A 22,136-nucleotide genomic window follows, 5' to 3' on the forward strand; every position below is an offset into this window, starting at 1 on the left:
CGTCATAGCCACCAAGCTGCAGAACCATATGAACCAGTACAGACCTCTCTCATTTGGTCTGCTGTTATAGTAGCATTTCATCAGATCCAGGTTCTCTTGCCTTGTCTATGAATGGTTTGTTCCAGTAGCCCAATTATCATCAGATTATCCTGGTTCCTCAACATCTGACGTGGACCTTGTTAATCTAAGGACCACTACTGGTATATTATGTCCAACAGGGCAGAGCCAGGATTTCAACCCCCAGTCTTCCATGTTGGTGGTTGTGCACTTTTAACAACTACCAAAGGTAGTATTATAGTGTTATGGGTTGCCCTCCCAGGGCCGTGGGGTACTCGGTACCAGGCAGGTGTCAGCGGGATGTGTCACAGCAGCGGTGACCCGGTCCGTGACCCTGGGCGCCCAAATCAATGGGGGAATGTAAATGGTGGAATAGTTTGTGACGCCACCTGTGGTGTTCGGCAAGTAGGATGTTAGGCCGACGCTGCATACAGATCCTCTGGGGCTGGTGGTGTGTTGCAGCCTAGATGGTGTAGCTCCCCACAGGTGAAGCTGTAGCCCCAGGGCAGCGTGGATGCAATGAAAGAGGAGAGGTGCAGGCGGTGTGGAGAATGGTAGCCAGCTGTAGCGGTGCTGAATGTGTTAGCACACAAATGAATGGAGGACACCGGGGCTTGTAGTTCCAAAGCTTTACTCACAGTCCGTTGTACACACACACAGGTGCCTGCCTCCAGGGCATGTCCTCCGGGTCAGAGACTCAATCAACCTCTGGGCAAGTTAGGATTCTCCCCTCCAACACTCCACCAACATGTACCTTTCTGATCGACTCCTCTATAGCGCCTTAAAGTGTGAAGATCTCCTAGTACTGAGTTACACTGGAGTGCCTCCTGACTGATGTTCCCAAGAACTCTACTTGTACGGCAGACAGCTGTAGCCTGCTTCGGGGACTCCCTTCTCCTGAGTCCCGGCTCTCTATCCAATTGCTGTTGTGCCCCAAGTCTTAGATGGGAGTAGTGCATTTACAGCCAACTACTCCACCGTTGTCTGCTGCAGAACCATAAGTGTCCATACAACCTCGGGGACCGGGCCCCAGCCTTGCGCTGAGAACCTATAGGCAGGGTTCCTCTTCTAACCCACGTCCTCTCTGTTCTCTCTACTCCTTTGTTCCGTACTTGTCTTTCTTTCTTATGGAAGCTTAGGTTTCAGTTCTACGTCTTTCTCCTTCTTTTCCTTTCCCGTGCCAGCTGGCTCAGATCACTGAGGCAGCTGCAGCACTCCTTCCTCCATCCCTTCTTCTAGGGATCCTCACTCCTGTCTGAGTGACTTCCTACCTGACTGACCTTCTGTCAGACTGAACCTGTCATCCTACACTTTCCCACTCTTTTATGTATCTTAACTCCACCCACCTCCCAGCACGTCCAGTGTTCCAAGCAGGGAACCACCAAAGGTGCTCTGCTACCCTCTGAGCAAGGAGCCGCAATGTGGTTGTGCAGAACTACCCTGTTGCGTGGGGTGCGAGTGTTGGAGTGTGGAAAGGAGTTCCCACCTTACCCGGATGGTGGTGCACTACACCTTAGGAGAAGGTGCAGTACCTCTGTGGCGACTGAGCCTCAGGGGCGCCACAGTTAGGAGCACATAATTATATGTTTCATCTTTGTGCAAAGATTACTGGTACAATGATTTGCAAATTTCCAGACGTGTGGATTCCTAATAACATTGGCGATGTTCGTACTCAATGTTATAGGTCTGTGGAAAGAAATGGAATTTACATTAAATGGTTCAAAGAGTAAAGTATGCCTGTGTGACCAGCGAGTCATAAAAAAAACGAGGAACAGACACTTATGTGCACTTGGGTTATTATCCCAGCCTACAAAGGCAGCCCTAATGAGAACTAATTATCTACTCTTCTTTCCTTGCTGCAGTCTGGAAGATCAACGGATCTGATATGTGCGACTAGGTTTTCCCATTGTTCATCTGTGTTGCTACATTTTAACAACTGTCATCATAAGAGGAGATACACAGTTGTGAAAGCTGTGTCTTTGAACAGTTTTTATCAGCCCATTAAAAAAATCTTTCTTTGTACAATTTGCCATTGCCTTTTAATCTTTGATTACATGCTTCATTATCCCGACTTTTGACAGTTGGTTTTTTTAACTTGTCGTTTTCCCCCTTCCTGTGGTTTTTATGTTTTTTTTTTTCTTTTTAATTGCCAAACCAATGTTTGTCACAAAGAATGACAAAGTTTGAGAAAAAAGTTAAACTTCGTGGGAGATTTAATGCTGAATTTGATTTAATCTCAGAACCTTAATATAATTACGGAGTGATAATGAATATACTGCTATCAGACGCTTAATATAACTGACTGATCTGCCCATTGTTATTATAGAATTACTGATGAATATAAAATTACCGTATATAGTACTAGAGATCATCTCTACATATGTTAGTGACACATGGATGCCAGTAGGGGGAGTAAACTGTCTTAAAGGGAATCTGTCAGTAAGCTCAACCCCCAAAACTGGATATATGGGCATGCAGGTTTTTGAAATGTAAATCCATCAATATCTTTATATCTTCTGTCTGTTGCTGCATTGCTGATTAATAAGTGTTTTCGTTCATATGCAAATAAGGAAAGAAGTGCTCTAGTAATAACAGCACACCTAACAAGTCTCTGCATCCCGAAATTGGTTCACTGTGCAGCACCAGACTATTTAGCTTGATTGATAGCTCACTAAGTGTGTAATGTCAGGTGCAAGGCAAGGAAATCAGACAGTGATCCATCAATCGAGATAGACAGTCTGATGCTGGCCAGTGAAACAAACTTGGGAGGCAGAGACTTGTTAGGTGCTCTGTGAAGCCCCATTCACATGTCCTTTTTTTTAAGTCCGTATGCGGTCCATTTATTAAGGACTGCAATATGGACACACGCGCACCAATTTTATTCAATGGTGGTGTGCACTTGTCAGGTTTTTAAATCAACAGACAAGTCCTTTTTATTGACACACCATGGATGAAATGCGTGCTGCACACTAATGATACGCGGATGACATCCACGATCAGTGATACCAGGTTGATAGGAGTTGTTGTCAACACCAGCTGTGTGGGTATATTATGCATAAAATAAATAATTAATAAAAATGGTGTGGGGGCTCCCCTTGATTTTCCTAAGCAGCTGAGGGAAACTCTGGAGTCTGATGTAAATATTCTGAGAAGGGGCCAATAGCCACAAAGGTTCCCAAGCTATTAATATCAGTTCCCTGCTGGTTGCTTAGGGTTTAATGGATATTATAATGGGAACCCTTCCAAAAAATTGATGTGGGGTTCCCCCTATATTTGCTAATCAGCCATGGCACCCTCCCAGAGTAAGAACATCAGCTCTCAACAGACGCAGAAATGGGGGCACCACACCAGGGCAAGGGAGAAAAGCAGAAGCTAAGTGCCAGAGTTAAAATCTAGAAAAAGTTCCAAGCGGATTATGATCTCCTTATGTCCCATTCTGCTTCTCTTCGTCCGGCTGCTTCTTCTGCTGCTGGAGTTTTGCATAAAAGATGGTGTCACCCTTCTTTCCCAAGGTGAATAATCCGTACAAACCAGTAAAAACAATCAGCTTGAGTTTATACTAATAGCCTGGCAACCTTTATGGCTATTGGCCTATTCCTACTATATTAACATCAGCCCTCAGCTGTTGGTTTTCCCTCAACTGGTTATAAAAATTAAGGAGCACCCTACACCATTTTTATTTATTTAAACTATAAATACAAGGACAAAAAAATAATCACGCAAGCACTGATTAGAAATCACACCAGCATATATCTATCTATCTATAAAACTCTTTAATTTCTAAGCTGCATTTCATTCCATACGTCATTCCATACGTGTCATACTGACAGCACATGGACACACGCACTCAGGGATGTCACACCGACACAGACCACAGATCTAACCAGTACTGGTTTTTCCAGTACTGGAATCACCAGGATGTGCCTAATTTTTAGAGTACTTCCCGCCTTATTTGCATATGATTGGAAACACTAATTACTCAGTAATACAGCAACAGATAGAAGGTATAAAGATGCTAATGTTGTACATTTCAAATAACTGCATGCCCATTGTGGTAGATTAGCTCACTAGGTTGTTCTCAAAGGTAGACACAGGAAAGTTTCTTTTACTGGTTTATTTAAACATGGAATAAACCAGTGTAGGATTAGACAAAATACGCATAGCCTTTCTGACATAATAGCAAAACAAAAGATAACATAGCACAGTCAGTCAATATGCCTGTGGAATTCGCCTACTCAGGGTACAGTAAATCAGTAAATCTCCCACTGAAGCTCCAGATTGGAGACTTCCTTGCCTCCAAACAGACAGACAGGAAAAAAAACTCAGTGGTAGGTCCTTTAACTCTCCTTAGGGAGGAGATATTTTGATTAACTCCTCTCAGCACATAACATGTTGGAGAGAAACTTCTGTGTTTCACATCACAGAAGATAAGCAACATTCGTGACACATCTCTCTTCTCACATACATTGCCAGTGACCATATCACACCATATATGTGGTTATTGGGGGGAATATTGCTTACTGACAGATTTTGTAAAAAAAAATGGAGTAAATAACGTGCATGTCTTTTAATAAATTCAGTGCACTTTTTCAGTGCACTTTAAACTGAATGATAAGGAATTATTCAAATGACCTTATAACATCTATGTTATGGCCACAAGACCTGACTGTGAGTCTAATGACCTTACCTAATAGTATTACATATGCTTATGAGGCTGTTTAAATCAGAAGATTCACAGTTAGGTCTGCAGTTGGCCCAAAAGGCTATGTGCCTATTTTATACCCGCTGTGGTGTAATGACCACTGTGTCCGCTAGGGGGCGCTGTGTGGATGTCCCAAGAGAGAGGATGAGTGGCAGAATATGGAAGGACCGTTATGTAGCTCAAGGTGGGTGGCCTTGAGATGGAGACTTATGTATGTGTGTGGATCAGCAATGACATTGCTGAGGTGTTGCTTCAATGTGTCAGGGAGAAGTCTCCAGGTAACTAGGGAGATGGGCGGCCTGGCTACCTACAAACCCACCCAGGGGGTGTGTTTAAAGGACACTGTTGTAAAGAGTGTGTAAATGCTAATAGGACCTGTGATGAGGTCAGAGTCATGTGGGCGTGGCTATGAACCATATAATGTGGCCAGGGTAGGCCACATGTAGTGAATGCAGGGACCCGATTGGTCCATATGGAAGGTCTCGTGCAAAGATGTCTGTCTTCCTGACAGCACGTGTGGACGCTGTGTTAAATGGCTGCAAGTGCCTGAGAGCTTCCAGGGAGAGGGAATGAATGTCTGCAGCAGGTAGAAGTAGCCATGAGGCAAAACCCTGACAGGGGATATAATTGTGAGACTGAAAAGCCTGCGTATTGGGCATTGCTAACAGAGAGAAGCTCTGTCATGGAAGCTATGCCGTTAAGTTAACTTTATGTTGCTTGCTTTGGTTTATGCTGCTGAATAAACCACATGGAGCTATGGTTTTGTGGAAAACCCGTGCCGGATCTGATTTTTTGTGGCTGCAAGCGAGTATCCCCTACCCGAATAACAGCGCTACCTCACACCGCATACTGTTTGAAAAAGAAGATTCCTCAGGAAAACATCAGTGGTATTTTTTCTGAAGCGTCTTTGATGACTTTTGCTAGTCGTTTTGCTTTGCTGCCAGAGGCTTTTTTAAATTCTACATATAAAATAGTTTTGGTTTCCAAGCAGAAAAGCAGAAGCCGCTTGAAAAAATGATCCGGTCACTTCTTTTAGCTGCTTCACTGCTTTTAGAAGATGGAACATTTACACAGCAAATCGTTTTGATATTGCAGTGCATGTGTTCATTATGCTTAAGTGCTTTTTCAGGTGCGTTTCAATCTGCCTGAAGAAGACACCGTGTGCACATACCCTAACACTGACCAGAAAATATGACCATCTTATGGTCACGTGAAAAACCCCCCAAGACTGATTCTTGTCAGAAAAGTCATACTGAGAGGAGTCCTTGGGGCAGAAAGAACCACATATGGCAAATTGTTCTAGAGACGTAATCTTTTAACCCTTTTATTTGTAAATGGCATCCATTACAGAAGATATTTGGAGGAAATCAATAAATAATTTACTTGTGGAAAAAAAGTTGCAAATTTTGGCCCACATGGATTCTGTGTAATAGTTTTCACAGAATTACCTTTATGCCATTCTTGCCTGTTTTTTAAAAAGTACCTGGGGTTTAGCGTTGGGGACAAACAATGCCCTGTACATTTACAAAACTTTATGCCAGAAATTGGCAGGAATTGTAATTGAAATGTACACCAGCAATTATTTCACTTTCTGGTATGTGGGCAGCCCAAGTAGGGCCAAATGTAATAAAGAGGCGCTCTACCAGAGCGGGCCCAAGATTATATTAGCACATGAAACGCCATTCTTAATCAATTTCTCCCACTGTCTTTGACAAATGAGATGGAAATAATTGCTGTATAGTTATCATATCATATGTCTAGAGAAAAAAAAGCATGTAATGCAGACTCTTCTGCCTTCAGTCGGCATGTGATAAGTTTACTTAATTGAGACCTTCATTATTTTTATATCCAAACATCAGTCATAAAGCAAATATCAATCCTCCGAACAGACAGAATTTCCATTTGCTTGCACATATAAAAGAACAGTGGCCGCACTTACCCACGTCTGACATTTCTGGCACAGTGGCAGTGTAAACTTCCTTGGTAAATTTTGGCTCATTGTCATTAATGTCATGAAGCTTAATGACAAACTCAGATTCAGGCTCAACAGGTCTCCCTGTTCTTTTGTTCACAGCTTGTGCACGTAATATATACGACGACTTTTCTTCTCTGTCCAGACGTTTTGTTGCATGAATGTCGCCAGTTTTTTCATCGATCACAAATATATCTCCAGCTCCATCTCCAGAGAGGACATATTTTAATGATCCATCTTCACCATCCTGGTCTGAGTGTAGCTGGAATAAAAGACACATATTATTAGTATTCAGGGCCATTTTGCACTATACACTGAATTGTTTTATTGCTAGCGATTAAGGAATGTCTGCTTATAATTAGTGTATTGTGTTCTGTATTTACACTCTATGCAGAGAATACAAAATATATTAAGAATTGATAGACTGGGAAATAATTAGGACTACTCCATAATCATCAGGAGACTGCTTTCTTTAGTCTGTAGCAAGCTTTTATTCCAAAACATCTTTTCAATGACATCCATTGTTGCACAATTACAATTTTTGTGTATTTATGATGGCTACTCTCTCACATTAGAAGAGCTGTAGAAGCATAGATTAGAACCAGAAATTTCCAACAAAGCGGTTGGATATTCTAGGTCTAAGCCTATTACAAACCATGAAAAGGATAAAGAAAATAAATAAAAACCTTCATACAGATCCCCACAAGTCATTATGAAGACCAGACAGATGTTGTGTCACTGTCAGATGTTGTGACACAAGCTCAGAATGGCTACCTCAGACAGACGTGGCATAAGCCACTGGCATATTCCAGAGAAACCCTGACATTCACCCTTTAACCCCTGTACAGGGATATGGTATTACAAGGGGACCAGTGGATTGCTTCCATGGAAGGGCTGATGTCCGGAAGATCGAACCAGAGACAGGAATGGTTGCAAAGCAGGGTTAAAGCAAAGAGGTCACATCAAGAACAGAATCGTAAAACAAGAGGATAGTCAAAATTTACTACCAGGTCAGTAAACAGGAGGAATCAGGAAAACACCACAAGTCAGGTAGCAAAACTGACTGACTGGAAGTGAACGTCAGAGACCCAGGGGCTTAAATAGCCAGTAGCTACATTCAGAGCTCTTAGGCTAGTTTCACACTAGCATTCAGGAGGGCTGCAGATGGCAGCCACTTCCTTCTTTCTACCTCTTGAAGCTCCACCCACGCTCTGCCTACTGCCACATGCGTCTCCCTGCGTACCTATCTTTAACATTGGGTACGCAGGGACATATGTTGTATGCGGATGCGCCCGCATGCGGCGACCGCACGTAGACGCAAAACTTTGGAGGAAGAAAGGAGGAAGTGGCTGCCATCTGCAGCTCTCCTGAACGGTATTGTGAAACTAGCCTTACAAAGGAGAAATCAAAACCAGACAACAAACCCCATAGTTCCCTGATCTTATGGTACCAAAAGTCCCAGGAATAACTCAGGTCTGATGCTGTCAAGCATCACCTTAAACAAAGGCACGGCACCGCCAAATAACCAAAGCAGATACTGGCGCAGATGTTACAGCCATAATATTTAATTTCCTCCTGACGGACACAAACATTTTGGCCTCTTAATGCCCCCAACAGATTAAACACATTAGGCTAATGAGGACCAAAAAGTTAATATTGGCTGGCTCAAACAACAGCATATAGTATATGGGGGCCCATCGTCACTCTACCCTGACAGGTGATGTTGGGAGACATATGGGTCTTACATGTCCGATATCAGACTGATGATCCTTTTGGTCTCAGGAGAGGTCAAAATTCAAATTTGCCTGTGCGCACAGAATGTCTCAGGAAATTTGATTTGTAGAGAAGTTATTCAATGAAAGTGTAATCTCCTGATCATGCTCTGGGGTATTTCCAGACCCAACAGCACAATAAACATAATATGTAAAAAAAAATGAAAAATCTTATACTCATCTTATCACTCACCTCTCCAGCCCCTCGCCATCTCACCGTCACCCATCTGATACTGTCCACACCTTCTGATCATCACCACTGGTGCTAAAATCCCAGGCCTCTCCTGCTAGGTCTTGACTTCTGGCTCCAATTTTGCACAGGAGCGTGCTGAGCAAGTCTTCCAGATGGTCATGATGCCATGACGTAAAGACGTGTGCCACGACTTTACTCACGCATGTGCAGCACCTGGGGATTTCAGTGCAAGGGGCATTGATCAGGAGATGCAACGAGGTCCAGACACATGACAGCGAGGAGCAGATGGGGCTTGAGAGGTGAATATCAGAATTTTTTTTATTTTAAACAATGGTGCTTTATGTTTTAGAAACATGGCAGACAGCAACAGCCATTTTGCTAACTCCGTGTGGAAACAAATTCCAAAAAAAATCTGCATTTTGTTGAATGTGGGTTTTTGTAAAATCCAAAGTAGATTTAAATTCTACTCGAATATTTTCACTCATCTCTGGTTCTCGGCAAGATAAGCTGCCACTTTAGGAGTCTGCCAGTGGCTTTCTTGTAGAGAACCCAGGAACGCTACAGTATTCCTGTATATGGAGGAGTTGGTAGAGATAACTACTTACTGAATGATCAACCATCAATCTGCCAACAGCTATCTAATGCATACAGGGAACCATACGTACAGTGGGTGCCAAAAATTTTTAATTCTACCACATCATACCCTCAATTTTCATGCTTGTTGGCTTAAAGCTCTGTTTTTCCGGCGAATTTTTGGAATACGTTGTCATGTGAGTACATGAGAAATAACACTATTTCTGACTACCACATGACTAGTAGATTTCTAGTCACTAAACACTACCTCATCTATTTTTGTGTGCTCTTCCTCTATCTCGCTTCACCTTCACTTTCCCTCTGCATAGTGTGACTGTTATAGGCAGCAGCTATAATCTAATGCCTCAATCACGACAGAATTAAAAATAGTTTTGAGAAGATAAGACACTTTTTGTGGATCAAAGTTTCAGGCTGGTACACCCAATCAAACTAGCTTGACCTGTGTGATGGTCAGAATGTGAAAGGCAATAGCTATTCTGCATTGAATGCATTATGCCAAACAAGATGATACAAATGCAACTGATAGGCGGCTTTCTGGTACTAGAAGACTAATGGGATACTTTACTATGATGTTAGCACTACGAAGACAGGAGTTAACAATCTCAAGAAGTTTAGAGGCTGTGAGCAGAGCATTAATTGGCAAAGCTAGGAATATATGAACACACCTCTTGCTAAATGTGCAAGATATACTTATAGAGTATCTACCATATCTCACATTTCCAATTGAGCAGCAATTTCAGCTTAAACCTCCTCAAGCACTACAAAGGCAAGAAATAATAAAACTCAATAATAATCATAAAAAAGTAAAAAATTGCCTGAGACTTGAAATAGATTATTATACTAGCCTGGTGGTATACTGACACCATGACTTATCCGCTGTTTGCAGGTCCCAGGGTGGCCAGAAGTAAACAGTGTATGGAGCTGAGACAATATAGCTCTGTAGACTGTGTAGTAACCATTTTCAGATATTGCAGCTCAGTTCCTATTCACTTCAATGTGATGGACTCTTCCCCACCTTCAAAAGCTGCCTGATTTCCCATATCTACATAGAACGCGTACAATGACTCTGCTCCTACTATATAACTGTAGGAGCTGCTTCGACCATCACCTACTGTCACCTTCCCTTGGAGATTCTATGCCAGTTAGTCACCAATCGAGCTAATGTTTTATACTTGTTTGTCTTATTTTACGAGAGGCGTTCATTAAAAATTGCCCCTGCCCCACTTCTATTTACCACAGGATGCTGAAGCTGCACATGTGTAATGATATGTCTATAGGTTACGTGCCAATTTTCAACTCAGAACTGAGAACGGTCTTTATTTTACAGGTGCTGAAGTGGTGTGATGTTTGATAATGGACCCAGTGGAATACAGAGTAATCAAGTTCCTTTACTTGAAAGGCAGCACACCAAGGGAGACGTTCGATGAGATGAAAGAGGTTTATGGTGATGATTCCCCATCATATTTTGTAGTCAAGAACTTACACTGTCAATTCAAATATGGTCGGACTACGGTGCAAATAGCTCCAATTCCAGGGCGACCCCACTCTACTATTGATGAACACACCATCCAGCAAGTGGAGGTCACCATTTTGAAAAATCGTCGTGTAACCATTCGTCAACTAGCGCAAAATGTCAAGATTAGTGTGGGGTCCTTGGAAAAAGTCATCCAAGATCATCTTCACAGGCATAAGGTTTCCGATCACTGGGTTCCCCTTGCTGCTCATACCTTTCCAGAAGCAGGAACGAGTCGAATGCTCTCAGGCTCTATTGACGATGTGCCATTGAAACCAGGAGGTCGTTTTCAACTGACTGATCACACAGGATGAAAGCTGGGGCAACATTATGATCCTGAGACTAAAGTCAAGGATCCAGTCCTAAGGGCAGTTTCACACGACCAGATAATTCCGGTACCGGAAAAAACGGTACCGGAGCTATCCGTGTCCGTGTGTCCATGTGGATACGTGGTACATCCGTGTGGCACACGAGTGGCAACCGTGTGCCGCATCAGGACCACATGGACAGCTGATGGGGAAGAAGCACTGCAGTAAGCGCTGTTCCCCGGCGGCTGGTGCTGAACGCGGCTGTCATTCTTCTCTCCTGCTTTGCTGGCAACAGCGAGCAGGAGAAAAAGAATGAATGAAAACCCGACGTGGGGTGAATTTGGTGAAATATTACAATCCAGCCATGGCCAATGCTGCAATAGCATCGGACATGGCTGGACACCGACACCCGACCCCCCCACACCAACTGGCGGGGCTGGTCGGCCCCCGCCACCGATGGACGGCAGCGATCGGTCGCCGTCGTCATCATCTGCTCCCCCTCCCCTTCCTATCGCTCCCCCCCTGGTACCTCCGATGTCCCGTCGTGGCTCCCGGTGTCCCGCCTTGGCTCCCGATGTACCGACGTCCGGTTGATGGGCGCCGCCATCTTGCAAAATGGCGGGCGCATGCGCAGTGCGCCTGCCATTGTCCAAGATGGCGGCGCCCATGAATTTGCCGGCTGCCCGTTCATTTTTCATTTTGATCACTGTGATACACTCTCACAGTGATCAAAATGAAAAAAAAAAGTAAATACACACCCCGTTTATCACCCCCATAGCCAGGTACAAATAATAAAATAAAAAAAATATTTTTTTGTCCATTTCGGGTTAGAATTAGGGTTAGGGTTGAAATTAGGGTTAGGTTGGAATTAGGGTTATAGCTAGGGTTATAGCTAGGGTTAGAAATAGGGTTAGGGTTAGAAATAGGGTTAGGGTTAGAATTAGGGTTAGGGTTAGAATTAGGGTTAGGGTTAGAATTAGGGTTAGGGTTGGAATTAGGGTTAGGGTTGGAATTAGGGTTAGGGTTAAAATTAGGGGTGGAATTAGGGTTAGGGATGGAATTAGGGTTAGGGATGGAATTAGGGTTAGGGTTGGAATTAGGGCTAGGGTTGGAATTAGGGTTAGGGCTGGAATTAGGGTTAAGATTAGGGTTAGGGGTGGATTGGGATTAGGGTAAGGCTTGTGGTTAGGGTTAGAGTTGGGATTAGGTTTAGGGGTGCGTTGGGGTTAGGGTTATGATTAGGGTTGGGTTAGAGTTAGGGGTGTATTGGGGTTTGAGTTGGAGTTGGAATTGAGGGGTTTCGACTGTTTAGGCACATCACGGGGTCTCCGAATGCGACATGGCGCTACGATTTATTCCAGCCAATTTTGCGTTCAAAATGTCAAACAGCACTCCCTCCATTCCGAGCCCCGACGTGTGCCCAAACAGTGGTTTACCCCCACACATGGGGTATCAGCGTACTCAGGAAAAATTGCACAACAACTTTCGGGGTCTAATTTCTCCTGTTACCCTTGGGAAAATAAAAAATTGGGGGCTAAAAAAATGATTTTTGTGAAAAAAAATGATTTTTTTTATTTTCACGGCTCTGCGTTATAAACTTCTGTGAAGCACTTGGGGGTTCAAAGTGCTCACCACACATCCAGATAAGTTCCTTGGGTGGTCTAGTTTCCAAAATGGGGTCACTTGTGGGGGGTTTCCACTGTTTAGGCACATCAGAGGCTCTGCAAACGTAACATGACGCCTGCAGACCATTCCATCAAGTCGGTATTTCAAAACGTCACTACTTCCCTTCCGAGCCACGATGTGTGCCCAAACAGTGGTCCTCCCCCACATATGGGGTACCAGCATACTCAGGACAAACTGGACAACAGCTTTTGGTGTCAAATTTATCCTGATACCCTTGTGAAAATAAAAAATTGCGGGCTAAAAAAAAATCATTTTTGAGGAAAAAAAATGGATTTTTTATTTTCATGGCTCTGCGTTTATACTGTAAACTTCTGTGAAGCACTTGGGGGTTCAAAGTGCTCACCACAGATCTAGATAAGTTCCTTGGGGGGTCTAGTTTCCAAAATGGGGTCACTTGTAGGGGGTTTCTACTGTTTAGGCACATCAGGGACTCTGCAAACGCAACATGATGCCCGCAGAACATTCCATCAGTCTGCATTCCAAAATCGCACTCCTTCCCTTCTGAGCTCTCCCATGCGCCCAAACAGTGGTTCCCCCCCACATATGGGGTACCAGCGTACTCAGGACAAATTGCATAACAACTTTTGTGGTCCAATTTCTCCTGTTAGCCTTGTGAAAATAAAAAATAGCGGGCTAAAATATCATTTTTGAGGAAAAAAAATGGATTTTTTATTTTCATGGCTCTGCGTTTATAAACTTCTGTGAAGCACTTGTGGGTTCAAAGTGCTCACCACACATCTAGATAAGTTCCTTGTGGGGTCTAGTTTCCAAAATGGGGTCACTTGTGGGGGAGCTCCAATGTTTAGGTACACAGGGGCTCTCCAAACATGACATGGTGTCCGCTAACGATTGGAGCTAATTTTCCATTCAAAAAGTCAAAATGGTGCTCCTTCCCTTCCGGGCCCTGTCGTGCGCCCAAACAGTGGTTTATGACCACATATGAGGTATCGGTGTGCTGAGGAGAAATTGCCCAACAAATTTTAGGACCCATTTTATCCTGCTGCCCATGTGAAAATGAAAAAAACTGAGGCTAAAACGAAATTTTTGTGAAAAAAAGTCCTTTATTTATGGATCAATTTGTGAAGCACCTGGGGGTTCAAAGTGCTCACAATGCATCTAGATAAGTTCCTTGGGGGGTCTAGTTTCCAAAATGGGGTCACTTGTGGGGGAGCTCCAATGTTTAGGCACACAGGGACTCTCCAAACTCGACACGGCAACCGCTAAATATTCCAGCATATTTTACATTCAAAAAGTCAAATGGTGCTCCTTCTCTTCTGAGCCCTGTCGTGCGCCCAAACAGTGGTTTGTGACCACATATGAGGTATTGGTGTACTCAGGAGAAATTACCCAACAAATTTTAGGATCCATTTTATCCTCTTACCCATGTGAAAATGAAAAAATTGATGCTAAAGAAAATTTTTGTTGGAAAAATTAAAATGTCCATTTTTTCCTTCCACATTGCTTTATTTGCTGTGAAGCACCTGAAGGGTTAATAATCTTCTTGAATGTAGTTTTGAGTAGCTTGAGGGGTGCAGTTTTTAGAATGGTGTCACTTTTGGGCATTTTCGGCCATATAGACCCCTCAAAGTGACTTCAAACGTGAGGTGGTCCCTAAAAAAAATGGATTTGTAAATTTTGTTGTAAAAATGAGAAATCGCTGGTCAACTTTTAACCCTTATAACTTCCTAACAAAAAAAAATTTGTTTACAAAATTGTGCTGATGTAAAGTGGACATGTGGGAAATGTTATTTATTAACTATTTTGTGTCACATAACTCTCTGGTTTAACGGAATAAAAATTCAAAATGTGAAAATTGCGAAATTTTCAAAATTTTCACCAAATTTCCGTTTTTTTTTCACAATTAAATGCAAACATTATCGACCTAAATTTACCACTAGCATGAAGCCCAATATGTCACGAAAAAACAGTCTCAGAATCCCTAGGATCCGTTGAAGCGTTCCTGAATTATTACCTCATAAAGGGACACTGGTCAGAATCGCCAAAAATGGCCAGGTCATTAAGGTCAAAATAGGCTGGGTCATGAAGGGAAAAATATGAATTTATATTAGGAATATTGCACTGTCACTTTAAAATATGAAATATTTAATAGATTATGTGCTATAGTGCACAGTCACATTTATTGGTGGTGGTTGTGATTATTTTTCACTAATTATGTGTAATTTAATATTGCTATTTACAATATGCACGGTCACTTTATTTCATGAACAAGCACTGTCACTTTAATTATGATATGCAGTCATACACTATTTATTATCTGTTTAGCACTGCCACTTTATATATGATTGGATGAAATATTTATTGGGTTAATGTGCACCTTTGTATAATTAAGCATTAACAATACATTATTAGTCACATTATTCATGTAATACCATTGTACCATTGGAATTAATAATATATGTGCAAACAAGTAAGCTCAATTTTGGTTAACATATTGCCCTGATTCACATTGTTTCTTGCGTTCTGTTAGTATTTATTATGAAGCGGCCATCAGGCAAGTGCGCATGAGCCATTTCCCTCACCCCTATCACTTCCGATGATGCTCTGACACTGACACGCAGGGTAAGCTTGCGTGTCATTGAACGTTGGGAGGAAGTATGTCATTGGGGCGGGGTTAAGGCGTCATGCGCCGCGATGTGCTGATTGGTCCTCGGCTTCAACACATTCACCATTTGGATTTAAATACCGGGCCGTCCCTCACCTTGAACACGCCCCCGCAAGAAGCTGGCAGCAAAACACGCGTCGGGGTGAGGGGATGAAAGGAGCACCTCCATTTACCTTCGGTAATTATGTCCTAATGCAGGCTTTTGGCTATATTACTCATCAATATTGCAGTTAGATTTGGGATATTTTAGGACTGTTCCTCCCCGCTTGTGTCCCCACTTATTGTGTTACCATGCACTTGGGGATTTCTTTGTAATATACAGGTCATGCTATTTATGTGATTAGGAGATTTTTCTGATTACTTCAGTCAGCTATTTAACTACATGTTACAGGGTTATTTTTATGCTTATTCATTTTTATCTGTTCCTCGTCAGATATATATTAGCATTTGTTGGACACTGTTCTTTGACTTTTACATGCTATGAGGATAATTGCATGTCTGCATATGAATATTATGTAATTCCCTGTATTCATGTTTATATTTTTGGACTGTTATTATAATCCTTATAAGGATTACTATACAGGTGTGCTCTTGCGTCCCCATATACGGCATTTTTGCTTTTTTATTTTTGTTGTATTTTTTTAAAAAAAGCATGTAATAAAATTGTTTTTATTTATCTTGGGATCTCTTCTTAGTCCTGTATTCACATATACGGGATAGTTTTGATATTGTGGCAGCAGTAGGATATCTACAATAAACCACTGCGATAAATTGGTAGGGCAAGACTAGCTAGCTGTTTTCGTCACATTGTTGGCAGCGGTGGGATGACTACGATAAGCCCCACTGCACATGTGATAGCTGTGTGCGGCCAAAGGTCATACAAGCCCCCCTTTTCATGACATTTGGTGGCAGCGGTGGGATCATAGAGCATTAGTGATCTGGTTTGAGCAATCATTCCTCTCACTAAAGACTTGCACGGTTCTTCCGAGGACCCTGCAGTAAAAGTTTTGGATAACGGAACTCAGTGTTTACTAGTCCTGAGACAATCGTGTGTACTGGTGAGTACCCCCCTTCTCTTTGTTTTTCTATCCTATCTTTAATTTGGCAACCATGGCTACGAGGGGAGAATCTCATTATAAGTAGCTTAAGAAGGATGCCCTTAAGGCCCTGTGCAGGGCAAACCAGATTGACGAGACCAACAAAACAAAAGACCAGCTGGGCGCGGCTCTGGTGCAATGGGAGCAGAGCCAGGGCGCAGAAGGCAGCACCAGTGCCGATGGTGCAGTCGCAGAGGTCCAGCTGGTGCAGACCGGCCTGACTGGCAGCGAGGAAGTCATGAACCGCTATCTGCAAATGGCCCTACAGCAACTCCCTGCTGAAGACCATGTTGGACGTCTGCAGCTGATCCAACAAGCTCGAGAAGAGCAGAGAGCCCATGAACTACATCTAGCCAGGCTGAGGGGAAATACCCTCCACAGCCCAGAGCGGTGAGCCCAGCAGCGCTCAGATACCGAAACCCCAGCCAGAGCATTTTCAAGTGATGGAAAGAGACGGTGACTTGGACACGTTTCTGCAGGCTTTTGAGAGAGCCTGCAGACAGTACCGGCTGCCTATGGACGAATGGGCCAGGTACCTGACCCCAGGGCTAAAGGGCAAAGCTCTGGAGGCGTTTGCTTCTCTCCCGTCAGAACAAGATAGCAACTATGTAGCCATCAAGCAGGCACTGATCGCCAAATACCGGCTGACCCCTGAGGTATACCGAAAGAAGTTCCGGAACCTCCAATGTGGCCCACACGACAGTTATAGTGATATGGTGCAAGGACTCAGGACCCACTTTGACCAGTGGATCCACGGACTGTCAGTGGACACCTTTGAGCTGCTGAAAGACCTGATGATCAAAGACCAGTTATTACATCTTTGCCCAGCTGAGGTCCGACAGTTCTTACTGGACCGAGAGCCAAAGGATCTGGACAAAGCAGCACAGATCGCCGACACCTATGAGGCCAACCGGAAACCAGAGACACGGAAGCCAGTCACCACCAGCTGGAGAGGGGGTAAGCCTGCAACTAACCCCAGTGCCCCTGCCAGCGGTCCCTCCAGAGGCCCTGTCTCTTTTGCCAACACCAGGCCTACTTCAGACACTCGCAAGTGTTTTGTCTGCAATCGGACTGGTCATATCAGTGCCACCTGTCTGGAGAAGCAGAAGAACCCCCCAGCCAAGGCCTCTGGGCCCAATGTCTCTGTTCTTTTGGTGGGTGGGGTGTTTGGGAGGATTGATGACAACATGCAGCACGTCCGTGTGGGGACCAGTCTCGCTAGAGGCCTCACCGGGGCCGAACGAACCCTCATCCGACCTGGACTGGCAACCCGTGAAGAGATGATTGATGGGAAAATCCTAACTGTCACAGGGATTGGGGGCACCTGCTGTCCACTTTCTTGATTGGGGTGCCGGGAGCGGGGTGAGGGAAGTGGGGGTTTCCGATTACCTGCCCACTGATGTTTTATTGGGGACTGATTTGGGGAGGATGGTTGCATACTACGTCCGACACCCCTTCTCAACCTGATAATAAGGGTAACGTTAACCCTTATGATGATGATGATGGGAAACGGAATGTTACCTGACAATGCCTTGTTGAATAATGATGTCTCTGATAACCATTCTTTCCCTAGGAATGATGCTGATAGTGATGTAAAGGTGCCAACTGAACCTGATAACCTTTCTTTCCCTAGGAATGATGCTGATAATGATGTAGCTGTGTCAACTGAACCTGATAACCATTTTTCTGAAAAGGTTGATGTGTCCTCAGCTACAGGACTGCTCAGTCCCGTTGCTCTGTGGATTGAGATGGCTGAGGAACCCCTAGCAGGGGCAAGTGTCGGTGCTACAGGAAATGGGGAGGTGCATGGGAACCATGAGGAAGGTGATGCCATGCCACTGAGCAGTACCACCGAGGAAGGTAACTGGCCCATAAGTAGCACTGCTCCTGAAGTATTGGGGGTGGATGGGGAGGTAACGTCCATAGCAGCGTCGGCTGATGGGTCTGTAGAAATCCCCGGGGAGACAGCATACGTAGCAGCTGTCACTCGCAGTCAGAGTGCGTAGATCGCAGGTGGCGCCCTGCCTTCTGTACCCTTCTCCGCTACAGGAGAGACTGAACCAGAGGTGAACCCTGAGCAGGTTCCAGAGGGTCCCAGTGAGGAAGGGACCATGACGTCACTTCTGGCTGCCTCCGGCCAGGAGTTCCAGGCCGCTCAGCGCTCAAATGAGAGCCTGGAGAAATTGAGACACCTCACCGAGACACCCACCTCCATGAGTAATAAGGAGATGGTGTTCTGGGAACGAGGAAGGTTGTACCGGGAGACAGTACCCAGAGAATCCCAAAAGGAGTGGTTGAGGGAAAGACAGCTGGTAGTCCCCTATCCGTTTAGGGCTGAGTTGTTACGGATTGCCCATGAGATTCCACTCGCTGGACACTTGGGGATCAGCAAAACAAAGGCCCGGCTGTCTCAACACTTCTATTGGCCCAAGATGGGGACAGACGTGACCCAGTACTGCCGCTCTTGTGCCACCTGTCAAAGAGTGGGGAAAGACGGGGCCTGCTCTTAAGGCTCCCCTGATCCCTTTGCCAGTGATACAGGAGCCTTTCCAGAGAATCGCGGTGGACATTGTGGGCCCGCTGACCGTCTCCAGCAGCTCTGGAAAGCGATACTTTAACACAGTGGTAGACTATGCTACCCGGTACCCAGAAGCAGTAGCTCTGTCCTCAATCAGGACGGATAAGGTGGCGGATGCACTGGTGACCATCTTTTCAAGGGTAGGATTTCCCAGGGAGATGCTTACCGATCAAGGGACCCAATTCATGTCTCGCCTAATGGAGGCTTCCTGTAAGAAAATGCAGGTGATGCAGCTGGTATCGAGTGCGTATCACCCACAGACCAATGGTTTGTGTGAACGCTTCAACGGTTACCCTCAAACAGATGCTCCGCATGCTGGTTGGGACCCAAGGGCGCGACTGGGAGCAGTACCTCCCACACCTGCTATTCGCTTACAGTGAAGTTCCGCAGGCCTCAACAGGGTTCTCCCCCTTCGAGCTCCTGTATGGAAGGCGAGTCCGGGGACCCCTTGGGTTGGTAAGAAAACCCTGGGAAGATGAGCCAAACCCCATGGAAGTGTCCATCGTGGATTATGTTATGCGATTCCGTGACAAGATGCAGACCTTAACCGAGTTGGTGCATGACAACATGGTGCAGGCTCAGGCTGACCAGAAGCACTGGTTTGACCAGAACGCCCAGGAGCGGACCTACCTGGTGGGTCAAAAGGTGTGGGTGCTGGTCCACGTACCAAAGGATAAGCTTCAGGCAGCCTGGGAAGGCCCATACGTCGTCCAACAACTGCACAACCCGGTCAAGCATGACCACGGTCGGGGTAGGCGCAAGTTCTTTCACGTCAATATGATGAAGGCTCATCACGAACGTCCTACCGGTCTGCAACCTGCCCGAGGATGGGGAGAAAGACCCCCTCCTGGACAAGCTGGCCCAAGCCAGGGCCAATGGGTCCATTGAGGACATGGAGGTAAATGCCTCACTATCCGAATCCAAGCGGTCACAGCTGTTGGCCTCGCTGGAACTCTTCCGGGCCGTGTTCTCCAACTGACCAGGATGGACTAAGTTAGCGGTTCACGAGGTGGACACCGGGAATCATGCCCCACTACAGCGAACACCTTATCAGATCTCTGAGGAGGTGCAGGAAGTTATGCGCCAAGAGATCGATGAGATGTTACAGCTGGGGGTGATTCAATGGTCCAAGAGCGCGTGGGCCTCACCTGTAGTTCTCGTGCCTAAAAAGGATCGGACCACCCATGGACTACAGGGGGCTCAACACCATCACAACCACTGATGCACACCTGATGCCGCGCATCGAGGATCTGCTTGAGTGGTTGGCAAATGCAAAATACATATCTCCATCATGGATTTGAGTCGGGGATACTGGCAGATTCCCCTGAGCCCTGCGGCGCAGGAGAGATCCGCCTTTATCACCCCCTTTGGACTGTACGAGTCCACGGTCATGCCCTTCGGGGACTGGAGAAGTTTGCCGTGGCTACCTGGACGACATTGCCGTCTTCAGTTCCACCTGGGAGGAATACCTTCAGCATCTCCAGGAGGTGCTCAAGCGTATTCACCAGGCAGGTCTGACCATCAAGCCGGGGAAGTGCCAAATGGACATGAGCAAGGTCCACTACCTGGGACACCGGATAGGCGGGGGTTCCATGAGTTCAGAGCCGAAGAATGTGGACGCAATCGTGTCCTGGCCCACTCCCAGGACCAAGAAACTGGTGATGTCCTTACTGGGCACTGCACGGCACTATAGGCAGTTAGTACAGGACTATAGTGCCCTTACAAAGCCCTTGACGGACCTCACAGAGCGGAATCTACCCCAAACAGTCGACTGGACAGATGGCTGTGAGGCGGCCTTCCGAGCTTTGAAAACAGCCATGTGCAACTCTCCAGTGTTGAAAGCAGTCGACAACAGCCGCCCATTCCTGGTACAGACCGAAGCCAGCGAGTTTGGCCTCGGTGCCGTACTCAGCCAGGTTGACTTGGGAAACCAAGAGCACCCCGTGTTGTACCTGAGCTGGAAACTTCTGCCGAGGGATGTCATACTCCACCATCGAGAAGGAGTGCCTGGCCATGGTCTGGGCGCTGCAACGTTTACAGCCCTACCTGTATGGGCGCACCTTCACGGTGGTAACTGACCACAACCCTCTGAGCTCGCTGCACACACTGTCCAGAACCAACAGAAGGTTGCTACGCTGGAGCCTTGCCCTCCAGCAGTACGACTTTACCGTACAACACAAAAAAGGCAGCGAGCATGGAAATGCCGATGGGTTGTCCTGCCAGGGGGAACCCGCTGAGGTGGGCATGGATGAGTACCGATGGGTCCTGCCTCCTTAGCGCACTCCAAAAGGGGGAGGTGTAACGATAATGTAACTATCTTGTATGACGTTCCGTGTTATTACACTTTTCTAGAATGATTCATAGCTGCACAGAGACTAGTACCCCCCTGTTCTTGTCCCTGTTTGCCTGTCACAGCTGCAGCTTTGGGTTTCTCCTCAGCCCTGTAACATGAGACTACGGCTCACACACACTCAGACTGGTTTCCCGCCTCACAGCAGGGGGTCTCTGTCACCAAAATGTGCTCAGCTACTCTCATAGACTATCATTAGAATCTGATCATATGGTCATAAAACTCTGCGAGTTCATGATAAAAATATCGACGTGCGTCGACTAAGCTTCATAGCCCAAGTTTTTCACGGTTCCAGTGCCAACAGAACCAGAGAAATGGATTTCTCCTGAATGGTGTTTAATAACTAGTTCGAGTTTCGTTTTGAATGATCGCCAGCGACAAGCTGGAAAAGATAATACTATGTGCGTTTCTATATGAGGTACCCTCTGCAAGTTATGATTATTATAAGTTTTTAGCCAGATTGTACCTCTGAAAGCAAGGGGAGGGAGCCAGAAAAAACAGCCCCTTTAGTGATGTCACAAGCCCAAAGGTAAAAGGTATTTCCCCTAGCCCCCCATTCATTCTAGCTTGGGATGCCATGGCAATAGGATCTCAAATGCATGGTGACGTCTGGCTCCTCCCACCAGCCTGGTTTTGCCTAAGATGACCTAAGCAATATGTAAGTTTATTTCTGCTTTTAAAATCCCTTTTA

General features: G+C 45.3%; 1 protein-coding gene across 1 annotated transcript in view; it reads right to left on the reverse strand.

Annotated features, from left to right (window-relative positions):
- The window catches only part of LOC141052887 (cadherin-6-like), a 459,217-nt gene that overhangs the window by 169,405 nt on the left and 267,676 nt on the right, over positions 1-22,136 (reverse strand). Inside the window, exon 3 of the mRNA XM_073550207.1 lies at positions 6,699-6,993. Coding sequence (XP_073406308.1) covers positions 6,699-6,993 — 295 coding nt within the window. The remainder of the gene's footprint in view (positions 1-6,698; positions 6,994-22,136) is intronic.

Source organism: Dendrobates tinctorius, unplaced genomic scaffold (genome assembly GCF_039654945.1).
Source record: "Dendrobates tinctorius isolate UK_male_01 unplaced genomic scaffold, ASM3965494v1 ptg000163l, whole genome shotgun sequence".
In the NCBI taxonomy this organism is placed as follows: Eukaryota; Metazoa; Chordata; class Amphibia; order Anura; family Dendrobatidae; genus Dendrobates; species Dendrobates tinctorius.